Source organism: Gopherus evgoodei, unplaced genomic scaffold (assembly GCF_007399415.2).
Source record: "Gopherus evgoodei ecotype Sinaloan lineage unplaced genomic scaffold, rGopEvg1_v1.p scaffold_46_arrow_ctg1, whole genome shotgun sequence".
NCBI lineage: Eukaryota > Metazoa > Chordata > Testudines > Testudinidae > Gopherus > Gopherus evgoodei.
This window is the reverse complement of record NW_022060067.1, coordinates 1,173,720-1,195,584: the sequence shown is the minus strand read 5'-3', so window position 1 is coordinate 1,195,584 and position 21,865 is coordinate 1,173,720. Positions and strand designations below refer to the sequence as shown.

At 45.0% G+C, this 21,865-nt stretch overlaps 1 protein-coding gene and 1 pseudogene across 1 annotated transcript; one reads left to right on the top strand and one right to left on the bottom strand.

The window, feature by feature from the left end:
* Positions 1-2,663: 2,663 nt before the first annotated feature.
* Positions 2,664-3,617, bottom strand: LOC115642822 (annotated as a pseudogene).
* A 17,265-nt stretch (positions 3,618-20,882) lies between these two features.
* On the top strand, positions 20,883-21,467 carry LOC115642821 (olfactory receptor 10A7-like). The gene has a single exon (XM_030546517.1). The coding sequence runs from the start codon at positions 20,883-20,885 to the stop codon at positions 21,465-21,467; it is 585 nt and encodes a 194-aa protein (XP_030402377.1).
* Positions 21,468-21,865: the final 398 nt, after the last annotated feature.

Sequence of the window (21,865 nt, the reverse complement as noted above, 5' to 3'; positions counted from 1 at the left end):
CTTTATTTCTTTAACAACCCACCCTCACACTGCCTTTGCATAGCATGTCCTGAGAGTAAAGTAAGTAAATGGTGCCAAGGGAGAGGTTTGGGAGGAGTACAGGAGGGAAGAAACATAACATTAAGGGGTTTTCAATGTAATGACAGCCTTCTGGTTGGACTGTCCACAGGGGTGTAGTTGGCTGGTGCAGATAGCCTTCCCCCACGCGTTCTTACACGCCTGGTTCTGGAAGGTGTGGGACAGGGTGAGTACTGAGGGAGGTTATACATGGGCTGCAGAGGCAACCTGAGACCACGCAGCTCTTCCAGCATATCGCGGAGTATGTCGGTCTGATCACGAAGAAGATCCAGCGTTGCTGCCCGCCAGCGCTGATCTTCCTGCCACCTGAAATCATTTTTAGCATCCCTCCTGTCTTCGCATTGACTGGCAGCCTCCCTGTACTTTGCGACCAATTGTTTCCAGTCCCCCTGCTGAGCTCTCTCAGTACGGGTTACTGCCATAATTTCTGTGAACATCTCCTCACGCGTCCTCTTTTTTCTTAGCCTTCTTATGTGACCTCCCCGTCGGACAGGAGAAGGGAGAGGGAGGCTGGAGAAATGTGCAGCTGTGTGGGGGCGGTGGGGGTGGAAAGAGTGATAGAAGAATCATAAGAGACATTTCATAGAACAATGGATACAGTCTTTCTCAGTGAACTGCGCTATTCACCGTACCTTGAGCATGTAACTTTACCACAAGGTCGCCTTAGGATTCTTTTAATACTTATTGCTTGTGGCTGAAGACTGAGATTTCAGCTCAGCCGCAGGTCAGGGGAGCACACAGACTGTGTCCGGAGACAATGGTAAGTTATTTGGTAGTGAACCGTGCAGTGGCTTGTAGTACCCTGCACCCCCTGCTATTATCAGGTAGCATGAACAGTAGTGAGGCAAAGCGCTTTAAGGAAAAACACTGGTTTCTTTTCTTAAGCCATGGAAAAGGTGCAGCACAGGGAAATACAAGTTCCCTCCCACAATCATCTGTGCTGCACTTTGGAGTTAGCTTTAATGCCATCTACCTAACCCCATCCCCCCTCTGCCATGGCAGTTAATAGGGATGATTCATGCTGGCCAAGTGCTAGGGGACACCACCCCGTAGGAATGAACAGCTTTCTAACAACCACCACCTGGGTCATTGTTTTAGGAAAGGTTTTTCATTTACTGGCTCAGCACAGAAGAAAGGAATGAATGGTCATCTCTGTTCCCAGACATGTTAACAGACTGTTCCAGTAACTCTAATTCCAGCTACTGCATGCAAGCACTCATGGCAAATCACTCACTAAAAAAGGCTTGCATTCATTCAGACTACGCTTTTAATAAAAAAAGTGCACTCACCAGAGGACAATTCCACAGCATCATTTTCTGTGCTACTGGCTTGAGAGGGCTGGCAGGGTACTTCTGTAAGGGTTAGGAAAAGATCCTGGCTGTTAGGGGGAATTGAATGCTCTGTGCTCTCTGCTGTTTCGTCCTCCTCTTGGTCCTCATCGTGATCTTCGCTGTCCTCTAAATCTTCGGCAGTGGCAGAGATCACTACCCCCACCTCTGAATCCACAGACAAGGGGGGGGTTGTCGTTGCACAGTTCCCCAATATTGCGTTCAGCTCCTTGTAGAAGCGGCATGTTTTGGGGCCAGATCCTGACCTGCCCTTTGCTGCTTTGGTCTTCTGATACGCCTGTCTGAGCTCCTTCACTTTCACCCTGCACTGCAACGAGTCTCTGCTGTGTCCTCTCTGTCTCCTGGCATTAGAAATCTTTTCAAAGGTTTTCTCGTTTCTTCTGCTGGACCTCAGTTCTGAAAGCACTGACTCTTCTCCCCATACTGCTATCAGATCCTGTAACTCCTGTGTGTTCCATGCTGGAGCTCTTTTCCTATTCTCAGGAGATTGCATTGTTATCTCTGCTGCTGAGAGCTCCACGCTGGGCAAACAGGAACGGAAATTTCAAAGTTCCCGGGGCTTTTCCTGTTTACCTGGCCAGCAGTAGAGTTCCTTTCCCTGGTGCACTATGGGATACCTCCCGGAGGCCATTAACTTCTGTTTCCGTCCACACTAGCATAAAATCGATTTTATAAAATCGATTTTAGGGTTACTCCGCTCGTTTAGGTGGAGTACAGAAATCGATTTTAGGGACCCTTAAAATCGATTTACTGTACTCTGTAGTGTGGACGGTTACAGCTTTAAATCGATTTAAAGCTGTTTAAATCGATTTAAAGCTCTAGTCTGGACCTGCCCTCTGACTCCTTTGAAATCCCCAGGAACTCTTTTTATTTATGCTACATGAGTGCCTGTAAACAGAGATTGGGACCCCATTGTGCTAGGCACTGTATAAACCGATGGTGACAGGAGACAATTCTTGCCCTGGAGAGCTTATAGTCTAAGAGTGGGGATGTCAAAAGCAATGGATTGATTGAGGAGTTGAGACCTGAGCTTTTAAATTACTTAGATGTTTGGAAAATCCTAACCTAAATGAAAACAGGGTGGGAGGGGAAACAGACTCTGCTAAGGTCATACCACAGGTCCAGGAATAGAACCCAGGAATCCTAAGCCTGAGTCAAGCTTCCACCCTACTAAATAACAATGACACTCAATGGATAAAAGCAGCAATTCATTATTGAGATGAAGATGTATGTGTATCAAGGCTCTGGTTGCAGAATAGAGCTCTTTCTAGTCAAGTATTCCTTGAGGGCCTCTTTGACCTTCTCGTTCCTTAAGGTGTAAATGAAAGGATTCAGTCAAGGGCTCACTATGATTGTGAACACAGCCACCACTTTCTGGAGTTCCAGGGAGTGGCCTTGACTGGGCCTAGCATACATGAAGATGGCACTGCCGTAGAAGATAGAGGCTATCGTGATGTGGGAGGTGCAGGTGGAAAAGGCTTTACGCCTGCCTGTTGCTGATGGGATGTGCAAGACTGTGGTGATGATGTAAAGGTAGGACACTGCAGTAAAAGACAAGGATGTGAGCAGAACCACTGAGGAAAGGACATCTCGATCATGAGGAGGAAGTGTGTGTCGATGCAGGATAGCTTCACTAGTGGGGCATAGTCACAGAAGAAATGGTTTATCACATTGGGGCCACAGAAAGGAAGCTGGCACAGCAAAATTAGTGGGCAAAGGGTGGAGAGAAATCCAAGTAACCAACAAGCCATGACAAGGAAGACACAAACATGCCCACTCATGATGACAGGGTAGTGGAGCGGGTGACAGATGGCCACGTAGCGGTCGAAGGACATGACGGCGAGGAGGATGAAATCCGCAGTGCCCAGGAAGAAGGAGAAGTAACACTGGGTGATTCAGCCCCAGTAGGAGATAGCTTTGGCCTGGGAAAGCAGGTTCTCCAGCGTCTTTGGAGTGATGGAGAGGACAAAGAGTATCTCCAAGAGGGAGAGGTTGCAGAGGAAGAAGTACATGGTGGGGTGGAGACGGAGATCCACATACACAACGATGATGATGGCCATGTTCCCCATTAAAATCAAGGCAAAGATGGCCAGTAGCAGTATGAAAACCAGGAAACTCCATGGGCTGTGACAGCGAGAAGCCCAGAAGCACAAACTCCATCACCACATTGCTCTGATTGTTCGTTCTCATTTCAGCTTTTGTCTGCAGAATAGAGGAAGTTGAAAAAGCCAGAATGTCAAGTTTCAATCAAATAAAATAATAATGAGAATACAAACAAACTAAATAACTGTTTCTAGGGTTTTTCTGGCCAGTTACAGACCTCATAAAAATTTATGAGACTTTAAAAAGTTGACAAAATCTTGACATTTTCAAAAATATAGATTTTCTGGAAAAAATATTTTCTATTTTTAAATTTCCATTGAAGTTTTTCCATTCTATTAACCACAACTGGAGAAAAATTATTAGTATTTATGAAGTTCAATTGAATATAAACCTTCATTCTAAAACTTTTTGCTAGGCTCTCTCCAGGTGGGATCAGAAAAGCAACAATGCAATCAACCTCTCAAGGGGTCCTATAGTGGCCACATAACTTCCTCCCAGTTTAGCACAATGAAAGAAAGATCTAAAAGACAAGATATGTTTCTATTAGTAAAAGCAGCAAAGAGTCCTGTGGCACCTTATAGACTAACAAACATATTGGAGCATGAGCATTCGTGGCATGCATCTGAGGAAGTGGGTATTCACCCACGAAAGCTCATGCTCCAAAACGCCTGTTAGTCTGTAAGGTGCCACAGGATTCTTTGCTGCTTTTACAGATCCAGACTAACATGGCTACCCCTCTGATACTTGACATTTCTGTTAGTGTCAGACATATTTTATGCAATATCAGTTTTTACAGCTAGATTGGCACATAGATATCCAAAAGTATCTATACACACATGAATAATCAGACAGAAACACACATACATAGATGAGTCTGCATGGGGATAGATAGACAGAGGGACTGAGGGAGGGAGTTAGAGACAGAATTATTCATTTCATTCCCTTTCACTCTTCAATGCTCTTTAAAAAAGCATGCCAAGAAACAAATTTTGGAAAGTTTTACCTTATACCATAGGTGTAATGTGGTTGAAACCTTGGCTTATGACTCCCATGAAAATCTGTCTGTGTCTGTGCATCCCAAGTTTGTCTCCCATCTTTCTATCTCCCAAGATTCTGTATACATACGTGGGAGGGGAGGAAGTGCCCCTTTGTTATTTATATTTTCCTCTTGAGTCCTAGTGATACCTACCTTTGTTACATCCGAAGTGTTCATCTCCATTCACAGAATATCACAAACAGGGAGAGAAGGTGGTTATTTAAATTCATACTGCTGAGTACCTAGGGAACCATATACCTGCACCATCTAAATTCAATTCAGATAGGCTAATATCTTTGGGACAACAACACTCTGAAAACACAGCCCTTCCTTGAACTGTACTCAGCACTGTCTTTGGTGGTGAGAGCATCCCATTCTGCTCCCTGGAGCACTATTCCCCCTAGCACCACGCTGGGGCATTGGGGTCAGCACTGACAGCAAGGGGAGAGCATCATCTATTGAACCCCACACCCTTCCTTGCAACAAGGCATCCCCCAGCACCATGCTGGGGCACTGGGCTCAGCATGACTGTGAGGGGAAAGCACGTACTGAGTCATGCACACTGCTCCGGAAACACAACCCCCCCCCCAGTGCTGCACCAGGGCATTTGGGTAAGTAGTGACTGAGTCACCATCACACATGCTATTTCCTACAGTTTTGGTATTCATTGTTGATGCCTCATCTAAATGTTGTCCCATCCTAAATCAGGAAGTGATGTAAAAGGTCCCAACTTAAGGCAGATAAATCAATAGGTACATTTACTCAGATGTTTCTGGCACAGATTTCATAATGCACCAAAGACACAAAGTGCACTGGATATATTGGACAATAGATGGTTAATGAGTCAGAGCCTCAACTGGGATAACTTGGCATAGTTCGACCAAAGTAAATGGGCCAGATTTCCAACAACTGAAAATCAGTTGTCCCCTCACTGAAATAAATAGGACACATCTTCAGCTAGTGTAACTTGACATTAAAGTCAGTGGATCCAATCCACAGCTGCTGTTAACCAGCAGAGCTCAAAGCAAATCATTGGGCCTTGATTGATCTACACCAGCTGAAGATCTGGCACCAGCTGAAGATCTGATCCATTGCTGACCTGTCAGAATCTTACTGTATTTCTACAGCTCCTGCCAATGCTAGACCCTGTCTTTGAATTGGTCTTGGAAGGCATTTGATATATGGGGCATGGAACAGGAGAGCTGGATTTATGGAATAGTCTTCTTTAGCTGGACAAGAAAAGAGGTCACCAAAAAAACAACAACATTAGGGGCAAAGATTTTCGAAACTGACTAGAGATTCTGGATGACCCAATTTCTGGCAGCCCACCTTGAGATGTCTTAAAAGGAGGCTGCTTTTAAGAAAGTGCTAGACGTCTGTCCTTAAAAATCAGGTGTCTCAAGCTGGGCACTCTAGTATCCAAAGTTATTAGCCATTTTAGGAAATCTTGGCCTAAAAGCCCACTCATCTCAATGTTGGCACACTGGAAAAGAAAAGAAAAGAAATTTCAGCAGCGTCTAATCTTCTGTCACAGAAGCAAGTTACCAGAGGTTAATTCCCAGCTTCAAAACCAGTGTCAAACTAAATGAACTTTCCTTAACTTTATTCCCAGAAGTTTTAATTACCAAGAAACAAAAGGTTTTAATGACAAAGAGACAAGCTGTGTCCCTTTGAGGCATCTACACAAACAAAACATTGTGAATTGGGGAAGTCTTGGAACTAATTAGTTGCTGAAAGTTTTGGGAAAGACAGTCCACCAACGTTTCCTGAAGTGCCTTATGTCACCAGCTTTTGAAGCAATCAAGACAAGAGAAGAGCAGTGCTTATCCAGGTTCAGTCCCAACTTTGCAACTGGATCTTGCAGAAAATAAGTTCTAATGCTTATCTTTCATGACCCACATTTTCACCTTAAAGGGACATAATTTGAAGAGGGTGGATGCTCCACCCTTTTTGAACTTCCAGCCCCTTCAATGTGTCTCATGTTGGACACAATAAATAAATAATCTATAAACCAAAGCACCAAAAACCACTAGTCACTTTTGAAAATGAGGGCCCCAGATATCCAGTTAGGTAGGGCTGCACAGAGATGTTGATTCTGCTCCTACTCAAAACTCCTGTTGATTTGAATGGCGCAGGATCATACCATAGTTGTTAATAATCTCAATGGTTAAATGACCCAGTTTGTTTGGAAATTACTCTTGGTATATACTTGGAGATTAGGAGGAGTTTTTCCCTGGAGGTAGTTTATCCCATAACTGATTGCACTGCACAGTTATTTGTGTTGTCAGATGCCACCAGTGTGGTGCTCTGCTCTATCCAGTGTTGGCTGTGTACGTGTGTTCCCTCTGTTTGCTGCCCTGGCTCTGTGCAGAGAGCTGACACAGCAGACTTCGAGAGTACCCCTAATGACCACAGATTCTGATAAGGTACGAAGGCACCTGGCCAGGTTTATTGTCAAACGAAACACAGTCTCTAGCTCCTGAGATCAGATGTCTACAGTTCTGCTAGTACATATGTGCTGCCTGATAATGGACACAGCTCAGTCAGTGGCAGGACACTCCACTGTCCCCTAGGCACAAAGACACCACCCCAGGGATGCATTCTTATACACAGGTACAAACAAGTTACTCATCACTCCTGATGTATTGAGGTGCAACCTCTCTACATTGCAAGGTGCCACCTCTCACCTTGAACATGTTGTGTTGGGTCCTCTGGTGGTGTTACTAGAGTAGATATGAGGACAGAGTAGGCAATGAGATTTGCTACAGGGATTGGTTCCTGGGTTGGCGTTTCTGTGGTGTGGTGTGTAGTTGCTGGTGAGTATTTGCTTCAGGTTGGGGGGTTGTCTGTAAGCGAGGAATGGCCTGTCTCCCAAGGTCTGTGAGAGTGAAGGATCGTTTTCCAGGCTAGGTTGTAGACAGGGCCGGCTTCAGGCACCAGCTCAGCAAACAGGTGCTTAGGGTGACCAACGGAGAGTGGTGGCATGTCTGGCTCTTTGGTGGCAATTCGGTGGCAGGTCCTTCCCTCTCAGAGGGAAGGACCTGCCACTGAATTGCCACCAAAGAATGAAGCAGGGGTGGTAGAGCTGCCACTGAAGTGCCGCCAATCACAGATTTTGTTTGTTTTGTTTGTTTGTTTGTTTGTTTGTTTGCCGCTTGGGGCAGCAAAAACACTAGAGCCAGCCCTGGTTGTAGATCATTGATAATGTGCTGGAGAGGTTTTAACTGGGGGCTGTACATGATGGCCAATGGTATTCTGTTAATTTCCTTGTCGGGCCTGTCCTATAGTAGGTGATTTCTGGGTACCTGTCTAGCTCTGTCAATCTGTTTTCTCACTTCCCCAGGTGGGTACTGTAGTTTTAAGAATGCTTGATAAAGATCTTGTAGGTGTTTGTCTCTGTCAAAGGGATTGCAGCAAATTCGGATGTATCTTAGAGCTGGCTGTAGACAATGGATCATGTGATGTGTCCTGGATGAAAGCTGGAGCCATGTAGGTAAGTATAGAGGTCAGTAGGTTTCTGGTATACGGTGGTGTTTATTGTGACCACCACTTATTTGCACTGTAGTGTCCAAGAGGTGGATCTCTTGTGTGGACTGGTCCAGGCTGAGGTTGATGGTGGGGTGGAAATTGTTGAAATCCAGGTCGAATTCTTCAAAAGCCTCCTTCCTGTGGGTCCATACCATGAAGATGTCATCAATGTAGTGCAGGTAGAGGAGGGGCTCTAGGGGCAAGAGCTGAGGAAGCGTTGATCTAAGTCAGCCATAAAAATGGTGTCATACTGTAGGGCCATGTGGGTACCCATAGCAGTGCTGCTGACTTGAAGGTATAAGTTGTCCCCAAATCTGAAATGGTTGTGGGTGAGGACAAAGTAACAAAGCTCAGCCACCAGCGTGCTGTGGCCTCATCAGGGATGCTGTTCCTGACAGTTTGTAGTCCATCCTCATGTGGAATATTGATGTAAAGCGCTTCTATATTCATGGTGGCCAGGATGGTGTTTTCAGGAAGGTCAGCAGTGCATTGTAGTTTCCTCAGGAAGTCGGTGGTGTCTCAAAGATAGCTGGGAGTGCTGGGAGTGTAGGGTCTGAGGAGATAATCCAAATACATAGATAATCCTGGTGGCAGTCCCAAAGGGGATTTCTGTGATCAAGCCCATCATACTATATTTCTACTAAGTATCTGTTACCCGTCCAGACTGCCCTGACATACTGAGCCTCTCAGTGACCACAGAGCACCGAGTCTGAGCAATGGGACAATCCCTGAATCTGACAGCCCTTTGCTGTTCACCATGTAAGGGTGGGATTGTCACAAGTAGCAGAGCACGAATGGGACGCTTGCTCCTAGATAACTTAGGGTTCATCTGCACTGCAGTAAAAACTCACCCATATCCATGTCTGTCCTGCGTAAGCTGACTTGGGCTCATGGGGCTAGAAAAGTGCAGTGCAGATGCTCCCACTCGGGCTGGAGCCTGGGCTCTGAAACCTGGTAAGCGGGGAGAGTCTCGGAGCCTGGGCTCCACATCATACAGGAACATCTGTGCTGCTGTTTGTAACCCAGCAGCCCAAGCCCCACGAGCCCAAGTGAATTGAGACTCAGTGCTGCAGATTTTTCATTGCAGTGTAGACGGACCCTTAGGTGCTTTTGAATACCTCACCCAAAGGGTCTATGGCACATTGCTGTGCAGCGCCAACTCTCAGAGGACAAATCTATCTCCTTCGCTGGCTGTGCCACACAGATGTATTTCCTCCTCTTCTTGGATACAGTCAAGTGTTTGCTTCCATGTCCTACAATAATTATCTGGCAATATGCCACCCACTGCACTACACGTCCAGAATGACCAAGGGGGCATGCGTATTGCTCACCCTGATTTCCTGGCTGCGTGGCATCCTCATCCCACTGGGAAACATGGCTTGGATTTAGGTGTCCAACTCACTTAGGCTCCTTTCAAAATCCAAGCCATAGAAATTATAAGCAGAAGGACATTGGTGTTGTTATTTTTCAGCCAAAAGATGGTGCATCCTGCAGTTCATCATCCACATGCCAAATCCTAGGACATTGGTATCAACATTAGCACAGAGGGGAGAGTGTCCCCCATGGAGCCGCCACCTCAGTCCCTGCAACACAGCAAGCTCTAGCACTGCACTGGGACACTGGGCTTAGCACTGACTGTCAGGGGAGAGCCCCCTATGGATCACCCACCCTAGTCCTTGCAGCATGGCTGGGTATCATGGTCAGCACCCACTGGGAGAGCAGCACACCACCTGTTTTGTCACCCACACCACCTCCTACGGCACAGTGCCCTCTTAGGTCACACTGGGGTCAGCAGCAGGGTAGTGCTCTCTCTACTGAGCTTCCCACTCTGTTCCTTCCCATTGCACAGCTCAGCTATGGTTCATCTTTTCTTCGTCTCTCTAACTCTCTTTGGTCAGCTGAGCTGCAGGGCTTGTGAGCTCTGGCCTCCGTCTCTCCCAGAGGGAAAGTGTGTGGGGTGATGCCAGTGAGGATTTCATCCCGCGCCCACCCCTCTGCCATGGGGAATTCTTTGCTGGTCAATGTTCTTCTGTTAGTTTAAGCTTAGTTTTTACATAAACCTCTGTTTTGGAAGCAGTGGTTAAGTTTACATTCATGTTGCCACCATTAGCTGAACTGTTGTGATGCCACCTATTGACTAATCACAGTAACTGTGGCGAGTACTTCTGCATTGTCATTGTATCTCGTTATATTACTTGTGAGTAAAGCTGTTCCTCATGCCAACGTGGGCGTTTAATGCTTTCTGTAGAGCACTATGTATCATTTGCCCTTATCTGTGAGGCCCATTGCTGGTTTAGGCTGGAGTTGTACCTGGAATCTACCAAGGCACGCTAACAGTATACAATGCAAATCCAGGAGGAGTCACCGTCAACTGTCGTTCTTCCTATGAGTAGAGAGATGCTGCAGATGGGTGGAGAGAAACTACCCACCTATTCAATACCACCTTTGGGATCACTCCAGGATCTCCATTATCCGCAGAAACACTAGGTGCCCACGGAAGAGAGGGTTATACATTAAAAAACAAATGAAAACCTGACAAATATTTTTATTTGGGCCAATCAAATTTTTTCAGCAAAAAAAATGAACAAAAATCAGATTTCTGCTGATTTTTTGTTTGTTTCTGACAATTGAAATTTTGGGAGAAAAGCAGAAACCCAATTTTCTGTCAGAAAAAGAATAGAAAAATTTTCACCTGCCCTAAGTGTGAGTTTAATGTCCCAGGCTCTGCTCGCAAGGCCACCGGAAGGTTGAGGAACTAATGGTGTTTCTGAGTCTTTGAACACAGCAGGTCTGCACTGTGTGTGTAAACAAGGAGACTTAGTCAGTAGACCCTGTAAAGAAACAGAGGCAAGCAGACAGAGTCTTCTTAGGCTAGTGCTAATGTTCCTGGTTTGGATTTCAGCCAATAGGAGCTGCCCGCATGCAGTTTTCCCTGGGGATAAAAGGTATGGGTTTTTCCCAGGAAATCTGCAGAGAAGTGCACAATGCTTCTGAAGCGAGAACCCCTGATTCAAGGCTGAAGGATCCCCACCATCATACCTCTGCACTCAATGGTCCTTAGGGGCCGGATTGCATATTCAGTTTATCAGTCTGTGTCATAATTTATAGCCATGGTGTCGAGGGTAATTGCATCTGCATTTACGGCACTCCTAGCAGTGCAATCCTCCTTGTTACCAAAATGTGCCCATGTTCCAGCCAATCCACAAAGGATGAGAGCCCAAAGAACTGCCTCCATGCCCGTGGTACAACCACCGGTCTAGGAGACTCTAGAGCAGGAGTGGATAAACTTTTTGGCCGGAGGGCACATTGGGGTTGCAAAACTGTATGGAGGGCTGGGTAGGGAAGCCTGTGCCTCCCCAAACAGCCTGGCCTCTGCTCCCTATCCACCTCCTTCCTCTTCCCATCCCTTGACTGCCCTGCCTCAGAACTCCTGACCCATCCAACCCCTCCCCATGTCCCCTGACTGCCCCCTCCTGGGACCCCTCGCCCCATTCAACCCCCCCTGCTCCCTGTCCCCTGACTGCCCTGACCTGTATTCACACCCCCACCCACTGACAGGCCATCCGGGACTCTCACGTCTTTCCAACCCACCCCTCCATTCCCCGTCCCTGACTGTCCCCCCAGAACCTCTGCCCCATCCAACCACCCCCTGACAGGCCCACAGGGACTTCCACACCTATCCAATCTGTTCCCAAACTCCTGGAACCTCCCCGCCCCGGCCCTGGCCCCCTTACCATGCCGCTCAGAGCAGCATGTCTAGCAGCTGTGCCACCAGCCAGAGCCAGACATGCTGCTGCACTGCTTTGCAGGAACATGCAGCCCCACCGCCCGGAGCACTGCCCGTGCGGCAGCAGAGCTCTGGAGGAGGGAGGACAGCTCCTCGGCTGGGAGCTCAAGGGCCAGGCAGGACGGTACTGTGGGCTGGATGTGGCCCACGGGCCATAGTTTGCCCACCTCTGCTCTAGGAACTCCTGTAGTACAGCACCCCCAGCTGCACCCTGCTGTGAGGTGGGTTATAATGCTTTCCCATTAACAGATGCATTCACAGAGACCACAACTGGATACAAAGCAGTTGCTACCCCAAGATTATATGCAAATGCTGCATCCTACAAGCAGGCAGAGTTAAGGCTGTGCAGGAATATAGGCCTACATTAGGCCAGAGTCAACTGTGGTTTTAAACTAAGTTCGGATATTAGCATGAGTGATAGGCCCAAAAAGCATGTGACCCAAAGACCTGAGATCATGAGAAAAGAAAAGGGTTGTTTGTGTTAAACTAGTAGTGACCCTTGAAATACAGCAGTATCTTATTTAAGGGTCGGGCTGAGGTCATCAAAACAAAGATAATATGGTTAATTCGGTTAATGCTATATGGGTTGTTTAAAAAATCCTTAGTCCAGTCGCTGGGAAGAAATATGGCAAAATAAGATAAGAAGAAAACCTTGAAGAAAGAGGCCCCGTCATTAATCTTGTCTGGTGTGGGTCAGAAGGCAGGGTTCAGCCCTAACTGCCTCTTCTGGCTTTAGCTAAGTGTCAAGATCCAGCAATAACATCACTTGTTTATTATAGGATATAAAAGACAAGGTATGTAGCGGTTTCTTTGCCAGAGATTTTTCTTACCCCTGTGGAGTCACATCATGATGGGAAAGTATCTCCCGAGCCTGATCCTCTTTTGGGCATTTGGCCAATGTTTATACCTGAATTATTGCTAGGAGATAGAGTACAAGTGGGCATATGCTTGTATTTGTATTTGGGATGTAATCAACACTGAGTGACCTTTGGATCAATAAAGGAATATTTGTGTGGAAACTGAGTCATGGTAAACTTTAATAAATGTATTAGGAGATTTTTTTCCCAACAGGCTGCATTACACTACATTGCCCAGGAGAGCAGTGAAATGTGCAACTTCATCATTTCCTGAACGTGAAGGGCCTAACCCTGCAATTTCCCACACTTGGGAAAGTGTATCTTTTGTTATGGAATTTACAGTTACATCATCAGATGACATCACCTTCCATAAAAGACTGAGTTAAAAAAAAAAAGAGCCCAGCTTCTTGTGGTGGCCTTGTCCTGACCCAATGCTCCTATGGCTTCAATGCAGCTGCATTTACACTCTGAAGGCGAGCAAGGAGAGACTCTTGGCCTTGCTGCCAACATTACACAGCTCTCACAGGCAGATCTGAGTGTAGATATAGGAAGGGGTAAAGGTAAACCATCTTATTTAGTTGCATAGCAGGGATACACTGGTAGAGCTTTGGGAGTGGTGTTATAAGGAGGGCTTTGGGATGTACGGTCACTGGGAAGCGTTTACGGATAGACGACTGTTCGCTCAGGATGGACTTCATCTAAGCAAGGAGGGAAATAGAATTCTAGGATGGAGACTCGCCGACCTCATCAAGAGAGCTTTAAACTAGGAAGTTGGGGGAGATGGTTGGGAGATGTTCGGGAGATCTCCACGCCGGAATATAACCTGGAGAGGAAAGTAAACAAAGTGAGAGGGGATACCCTTGCGGTGCCAAGATTTGATCCAAGGAGGAATAGTGGAGTAGAAACCAGAGTAACAGGTGATGCTGGTGGTAAAAGGTCTCTGCACGACGGGGGAAAGAATGTCACTGATGCCAAACGCCGAAAATTAAAAGGTCTGTACACTAATGCGAGGAGCCTAGGTAACAAGATGGAGGAACTGGAGTTACTGGTGCAGGAAGTGAAACTGGATATTATAGGGATAACTGAAACCTGGTGGAATAGTACTCATGACTGGAGCACGGTTATTGAAGGCTATGTGCTGTTTAGAAAAGACAGGAAGAAAGGCAAAGGTGGTGGAGTAGCCTTGTACATCAATGATGAAATTAACTGTAGCAAAATAAGAAGCGATGGAATGGATAAGACAGAGTCTGTCTGGGCAAAAATCACACTGGGTAAAAAAGCAACTAGAGCTTCCCCTGAGATAGTGCTTGGCGTGTGTTACAGACCGCCAGGATCTGATTGGGATATGGATAGAGACCTCTTTAATGTCTTTAATGAAGTAAACACAAAGGGGAAATGTGTGATTATGGGGGACTTCAACTTCCCGGATATAGACTGGAGGACGAGTACTTGCAAGAATAATAGGGGTCAGATTTTTCTGGATGTGATAGCGATGATGGAGGGATGATAAACGGGAATGTGGATATGGAAGTGGATATTACCGCAACTGAGGTAGAGGCCGTACTTGAACAGCTCGATGGGACGAAGTCAGAGGGCCCAGACAATCTCCATCTGAGGATATTAAAGGAACTGGCGAGTGAAATTGCCAGCCCGTTAGCGAGAATTTTTAAGCAATCGATAAACTCGGGGGTTGTGCCGTATGACTGGAGGATTGCTAATGTAGTTCCTATTTTTAAGAAAGGGAATAAAAGTGATCCGGGTAATTATAGGCCTGTTAGCTTGACATCTATAGTATGCAAGGTCTTGGAAAAAATTTTAAGGGAGAAAGTAGTTAAGGACATAGAGGTCAGTGGTAATTGGGATGAATTGCAACACGGATTTAGTAAAGGTAGATCGTGTCAAACCAATCTGATCTCCTTCTTTGAGAAGATGACGGATTACTTAGATAAAGGAAATGCGGTAGATATAATTTACCTAGATTTCAGTAAGGCGTTCGACATGGTTCCGCACGGGGAACTGTTAGTCAAATTGGAAAAGATGGGAATGAATATGAAAGTTGTAAGGTGGATAAGGAACTGGTTAAAGGGGAGACTCCAGAGGGTCATATTGAAAGGTGAATTGTCAGGCTGGAAGGAGGTCACTAGTGGAGTCCCTCAAGGATCGGTTTTGGGACCGATCTTATTTAACCTTTTTATTACTGACCTTGGCACAAAGAGCGGGAATGTGCTAATAAAGTTTGCGTTTGATACGAAGCTGGGGGATATTGCTAACACGGAGAAGGACAGGGATACTATTCAGGAAGATCTGAACCACCTTGTAAACTGGAGTAATAGAAATAGGATGAAATACAATAGTGAAAAGTGCAAGGTTATGCATTTAGGAATTAATAATAAGAATTTTGGATATACGTTGGGGGCGCATCAGTTGGAAGCGATGGAGGAGGAGAAGGACCTTGGGGTACTGGTTGATAGCAGGATGACTATGAGTCGCCAATGTGATACGGCTGTTAAAAAAGCAAATGCGATTTTGGGATGCATCAGGCGGGGTATTTCCTGCAAGGATAAGGAGGTGTTAGTACCGTTATACAAGGCGTTGGTGAGACCCCATCTGGAATACTGTGTGCAGTTCTGGTGTCCCATGTTCAAGAAGGATGAATTCAAACTGGAACAGGTTCAGAGACGGGCTACAAGGATGATCCAAGGAATGGAAAAACTGCCTTATGAAAGGAGACTCAAAGAGCTTGGCTTGTTTAGCCTGGCCAAAAGAAGGCTGCGGGGGGATATGCTTGCTCTATATAAATATATCAGGGGGGTTAATGTTAGGGAGGAAGAGGAATTATTTAAGTTTAGTACTAATGTAGGCACGAGGACGAATGGGTATAAACTGGATATTAGGAAGTTTAGACTTGAAATTAGATGAAGGTTTCTAACCATTAGGGGAGTGAAGTTCTGGAACAGCCTTCCAAGGGAAGTAGTGGGGGCAAAAGACTTTCCTGGCTTTAAGACAAAGCTTGATAAGTATATGGAGGGGATGTTATGATAGGATCGTTAATTTGGGCAATTGATCTTGGATTACCACCAGATAGGTCTGCTCAATGGTCTGCGGGGAGATGTTGGATGGAATGGGAACTGAGTTACTGCAGAGAATTCCTTCTTGGGTGCTGGCTGGTGACTCTTGCCCACATGCTCAGGGTTTAGCTGATCGCCATATTTGGGGTCGGGAAGGAATTTTCCTCCAGGGCGGATTGGCAGGGGCCCTGGAGGTTTTTCACCTTCCCCTGCAGCGTGGGGCACGGGTCGCTTGCTGGTGGTTTCTCTGCAGCTTGAGGTCTTCAAACCAATTTTGAGGATTTCAATAACTTGGTCCTGGGATAGGGGTTGTTATAAAATTGGATGGGTGGGGTTCTGTGGCCTGCCTTGTGCAGGAGGTCAGACTAGATGATCATATTGGTCCCTTCTGACCTATGAGTCTATGAGTCTATGAGAAACAAGGCCCCAAATGTCTTGACTCCAGTGTCCTACCCCTAGACCATGTTGCCTATCAATGTTTTCCTGATCACTAGCTAGAGAGATGCAGTGTGTCTCACAGGTAAAACACATGGTTCTATTCTTGGCTCAACCACTCACCTGCTTGCTGACCTTGGGACAAGTCATTTCTCCTCTCTGGGCCTCTGTTGCTCCATCTCCCCTCCCCCTGCCTAACCTTTCTCTTGCATGTTTAGATTTTAAGCCTTTGACGACTGCAAGTGTCTCTTCCAATGTGTCTGCAAAGTGCCTAGAAGAATGGGATACTAATCTTGGGGCCCTTCAATATTCATGTTCATGTAAATCGTGAGGAAGCGAGTCAATTTACTATTCTACAACATGTTAAATAAGGCCCAGGAAAAGTCAAACCAACTTATCTTCAAATCTCCAAACTGACCAGCAGTGGGGTTTGGGTTCTGTTGTTATTTCATTGCTAGCACTTCCCATAAAACTAACTGAGTTCTGATCTCATTTGTTTTGTGGCAATCAGTAATAGTTAATGATTAAAAAAAACAATTTGAATAAATAATATATAGTAATATAGGCATGCTCCGTTGTGAGAGTTCCCCTGCATACTGTATCATAGCAGAACAATCTTATACTAACACATTACTTAGGTTGTAAGGTCTTTGAGGAAGTGACTGCCTTTTTGTTATGTTTTTATACAGTGCCTAGCACAATGGGGGCTTGGTCCATGATTGGAGCTCTTAGGTGCTACTGCATTACAAATCATTATCATCATCATGGAGTAATTCAGATTACAAAATGGTGGGGAGATCAGCTCCCAAAGGGGACAGTGCAGATAAATAATAAAAACTGCCATCTTGCCTGATGAAGCAATGCATCCTTTGGAGTGAGTGAAGAGATCAACACCTTCTGTTCCAGATGCGCACGAGGAAGTGGTTCTTGGTGCAGCTAGTTGGTGAGGACCATACAGAAATGCTCCCGAACTTCAGTAAGTGGAAAACTTTCCAATTTTAAGTTCATGCTCTTCTTCTAACTGTTTAAAGCCACTTACTTCTAGGAGCATTTAAGAATCAAGCCCTGCGATCCCTTACTTCAGTGGGATTATTCATTCACCCACTCCCATAAAGATTTACACAGTTGTGTCTGGAGACGGTTATTCTGGAATAGTTTTTCCTGATTAACCCCTGGTGTGGATGCTCTTATTCTGGAATAAAAGTGTCTTTGTTTTTTATCTAAATTTTCCACAAGGGGAAAAAAATCTTCATATTAGCTTTGATTTAGAATATGATCCTGTGTCCCTTTCTCATAATCTGCTCCGGACCAACAGCTCATTAGGTAAGTGTCATGATATTGTCTCTGCCTTTCTCCCAGAGTTTCAGAACACTTTTTCCACCTTGCTTTTGATAAGATGTCTTTTATAGTTCTTGATAGTTTGCAGAATCTCTTGCTCTTTGTCATATTTGGTGCACTGGAGATGAAGGTTTCTCTCCATCACAATCTTTCCTCTGTCACATTGGCTGCATAATCACTGCCAGAGCTGGGTGAATTTTTTTCAGATGGAACTTCTTCCCACTAAAAACTGTGTATTCAGGTCAAGCAAAACAGTTCATGAATTCAGGCTGAATTCAGAAAAATGTTGTACACCCCCCCAAAAAACCTGAAACATTGAAATGTTTTGATTTTTCAATTTGGAATGACTTTTAATTTCAAATTTTACTTCCATTTTGTGTTTTAAAAACAGCAAAGAAGACTCCTAAAAAATTATATGAAATATTTCATTTTGGGTGTGCCATGGTATATTTCCCCAATCTGAACCTTAGAGTCCCAAAGATGGGGTACCAGCATGAATTTTCCTAAGCTTAATTACCAGCTTAGATCTGATAGCTGCCACCAATCAGGACTTGGAGTGCCTGATACACTCTGGTCCCCCCAAAACCTTCCCTGGGGACCCCCAAGACCCAGACCCCCTGGATCTTAACACAAGGAAAGTAAACTCTTTCCCTCACCAGTGCCTCTCCTAGGCTTTCCCTCCCTGGGTTACCCTGGAAGATCACTGTGATTCAAACCCCTTCTCTCTCCTTCTCAGGCTTTCCCTCCCTGGACTATCCTGCAGAGATAGTCAGATTCAAGCTCCGTGAATCTAAAACAAAGAGATTCCACCCTTCTCCCCTCCCTTCTCCTTCCCTATTAAGTACAGACTCAATTCCCTTGAGACTCAACAAGGGAAAAAAATCAAACAGGTCTTAAAGAGCAAAACTTTTAATAAAAAAAAGAAAAAAAGTAAAAGTTGTCTGTAATTTAGATGGTAAAAGTTACAGGGTCTTTCAGCTTATAGACACTAGATAGAAGCCCCCCCTCAGCAAAATACAATTTAATATACTTTTAGCAAACTACACATTTGCAAATACAGAAAACAATCAAAAGACTATAACCGCCTTTCTACGTAATACTCACTATTCTGAATATATAAAAGACGGTAGCAGGGAGATTGGCAAGAACCTGGTTGCATGTCTAGTCCCTTTCAGGACTCAGAGAGAACAAAGCAAAACCCAAAAACCACAAACAAAGGCTTCCCTCCACAGAGATTTGAAAGTATCTTGTTTCTTGATTGGTCCTCTGGTCAGGTGTTTTTGGTTCCCTGTTTGTTAACCCTTTACAGGCAAAAGAGACATTAACCCTTAATTATCTGTTTATGACAGGGTGAAACTAAATGTTTTGTTTGACCTGAAATCAACGTTTTTGACTTTTTCTTTCCACTGAAAATTATGGATTTTTTTGTTTTGCTTTGGATCAATCCAATTTCCCCCACACACACACAAAAAAATTCATCACTACTCTCTGTGTTTAACCTTTTTTGTGCCTCCCAGTTTGTGATCTCCAGTTCTGTATTTGGTGAGAAGTCTGCCTTCGCTTTGCACATGTCACTGTGGTGAGGAGTTTGCAAATGTGATCATTCCATGCAGGGATCTGTAGGCATCTGGCTTGTTGCTGTTTTTTGAGTTGTTCTTCCAGTGATTCATATATAGGTAATTTAGTTGTGCACAGCACCAAGCATATTTTTGGTCCTTAACAAATACATATATAAATAATAAGAATGTCCATATTAGCAGGTCATTTTTTCCATAATAAAATTGCTGCTTTTTTAGTCATTTGAAGTTAGAGGGTAGTTGCAAAATTTTTATCCTAAGTTGGATTTGAATTTCAGACACCTCAACTATGGGGGTGGTAGGATCTCGGGTATAGATTGGGACAGAATGAATTAGGAATCATTTCAAACACATCATTTTGCAATCCAAGGTTTGATTCACATCCTTTTCTATTCAGGTCACTGGTAATTTCCCTTTACTATATATCAGTTACTATGCATTGTGCAATCTATGCTTTATGAGCCCTGACCCAAATTACCACAGATATTGAGTGTCTCCACTTTTGGATGACCAAATTGGGACAACTTAGCTTGATTTTCAGACATCTTATAGGTCTTGATTACTTGTACTCCACTACACCAGTTTTAGGACCAGTGTAGCTCCTTTGAAATTCAAGGGCGATGTAAATCCACATAATTAATTTACACCAGATGATTCCGGCCCATTGGACCTACCTGGGCATAATGGTATAGAAACTCCCTGGTGAATCAGACCCAAAGCAATTCTATTTGCATTGAGCTCGTGAGAGAGTGAAGAATGACACAAAATCACTGGCCACTTTTACAGTTTTGGCCTTATGGGACTGCATCAAAGTTAACATTACACAGAGGTGTCTGTTTGAAAGGTGAGTTTTCAAAGTGCTCGAAGTCCACATGCATAGGCAGACCCACTTGAAAATTGGATGGACTAGGTTAGAAATAGTGTTCTAAAACTGGAGTCATTTGGTTAAGGGATTCATGAGATACATTCCCGCTCACTCCCAAATTAACCTTGTTTGAAAATTTGCAGGATCTCATAACACATTTTAGTCACAAAACTGGGAGTGGGAGAGGAAGGATCCATGGGTAAAAGCAACATAAAACATCCATCACTGAACTGCTCTAAGATCCAGCACAGAGTACCCAGAAAGTCAAATTTTATTAGATATTCATTCAGGTTCCAAGAAATGTTGCACAGGACAGCTCTGAGGATTAGTGCATTAGAGACACAGGTTGCAGCAATTTGTAAAAAAGACAACATTCTTAGCTTCCTAAAATTCACCGGAAGACTCAGATTATCTGGAGAAATTGTATGACAGTGGAGGACGGCAGAGTGGGGGGAAAGTATTCTGTGACAACTTATAGTTTCCTTTTCTTCTTCAGGATGAAAAATGGCCACGAAACAGTGGGAAGAAACAGCATGACAATCACTGGATTCATTCTCCTCGGTTTTTCTGACATTCCCAGCCTGCAGTATTTATTTTTTTCGGTTTTTCTGGTCACCTGCATAGTTACCTTGGCTGGAAACCTTCTAATCATTGTCCTCACATTGGCTGACCCAGCCCTACATACCCCCATGTACTTCTTCCTCAGGAACCTGTCCTTGGAGATGTGCTACACATCAGTCAACGTCCCCAAGATGCTTGGAAATCTGTTCTCTGGGGATAAAGCCATCTCTTTCATGGGCTGTCCTATGCAAACTCATTTCTCTTTTTTCCCTGGTGGGTCAGTGTTTTTTCCTGGCGTCCATGGCCTACGATCGCTATGTTGCAATATGCAAGCCTCTGCATTACCCCGTGGTTATGAACAGGAAGGTGTCCACTGGACTGGCTGCTGGATCCTGGCTCAGTGGTTTCCTCATGTCCTTTGGTCACACCAGCATGGTATTCATCTTACCCTTCCGCAGATCCTACGAGATTAATCATTTCTTCTGTGACATCCCTCCACTGCTGAAGCTGGAGTGTGGAGACACCTCCCGCAATGAAATGGCTGTCTTCATGGTGGTTATGTCCTTTGTCACCTTTCCCTTCATGCTGATCCTCATGTCCTACATCTGCATCATCTCCACCATCCTGAGGATGCCATCGGAGGAGGGCAGGCGGAAGTCCTTCTCCACCTGCTCCTCATACCTCGTGGTGGTGACACTGTTCTATGGCTCTGTTTGCATTATGTATCTGAAGCCCAATTCCTCCTACTCACCAGACACAGACAAGTTTCTCTTTCTGTCATACACAGTCATCACGCCCATGTTAAACCCCATCATCTACAGCCTGAGGAACAAGGAGGTGGAGGGAGCATTCTGGAAAATGGTGCGGAGAAGAAGGTTCCATTGAATAAAGGAATTTGATTGACTGCAAATGTCTCCAGCTCAGTTCTTTTAAGGGCTTTATATCTGTGTTAGGACCTTATCTGGCCCCATTACCATGGTAACTGAGCACCTCATAGTCTTTAATGGATTTAACCTCATACTGCCTCTGTGCAGTAGGAAAATGCTGTAATTTCAGTTGTAAAGATGGAGCTGTGACAGGCTGGATCACAGAAACCTCCTTGGGGGCTGCCACCTTATGTGCTGAGACCACCTTATGTAGTGAGCCTGTTTCCCCTGGCAGCTAAGAACTTCAGTGCCCTGCCTGATCTGAGCCAAATAGACTTGCCTGCTGCAAGCAGAGACCCAGTCTGAACAATATCCCCCAAAAGTGGAGTTAATTGAAAACATCTTAAACAATGTTGG

Bases quoted from the DNA above. Each gene is read 5' to 3' on its own strand.
- LOC115642821 (XM_030546517.1), top strand. From the start codon at position 20,883: ATGGCCTACGATCGCTATGTTGCAATATGCAAGCCTCTGCATTACCCC.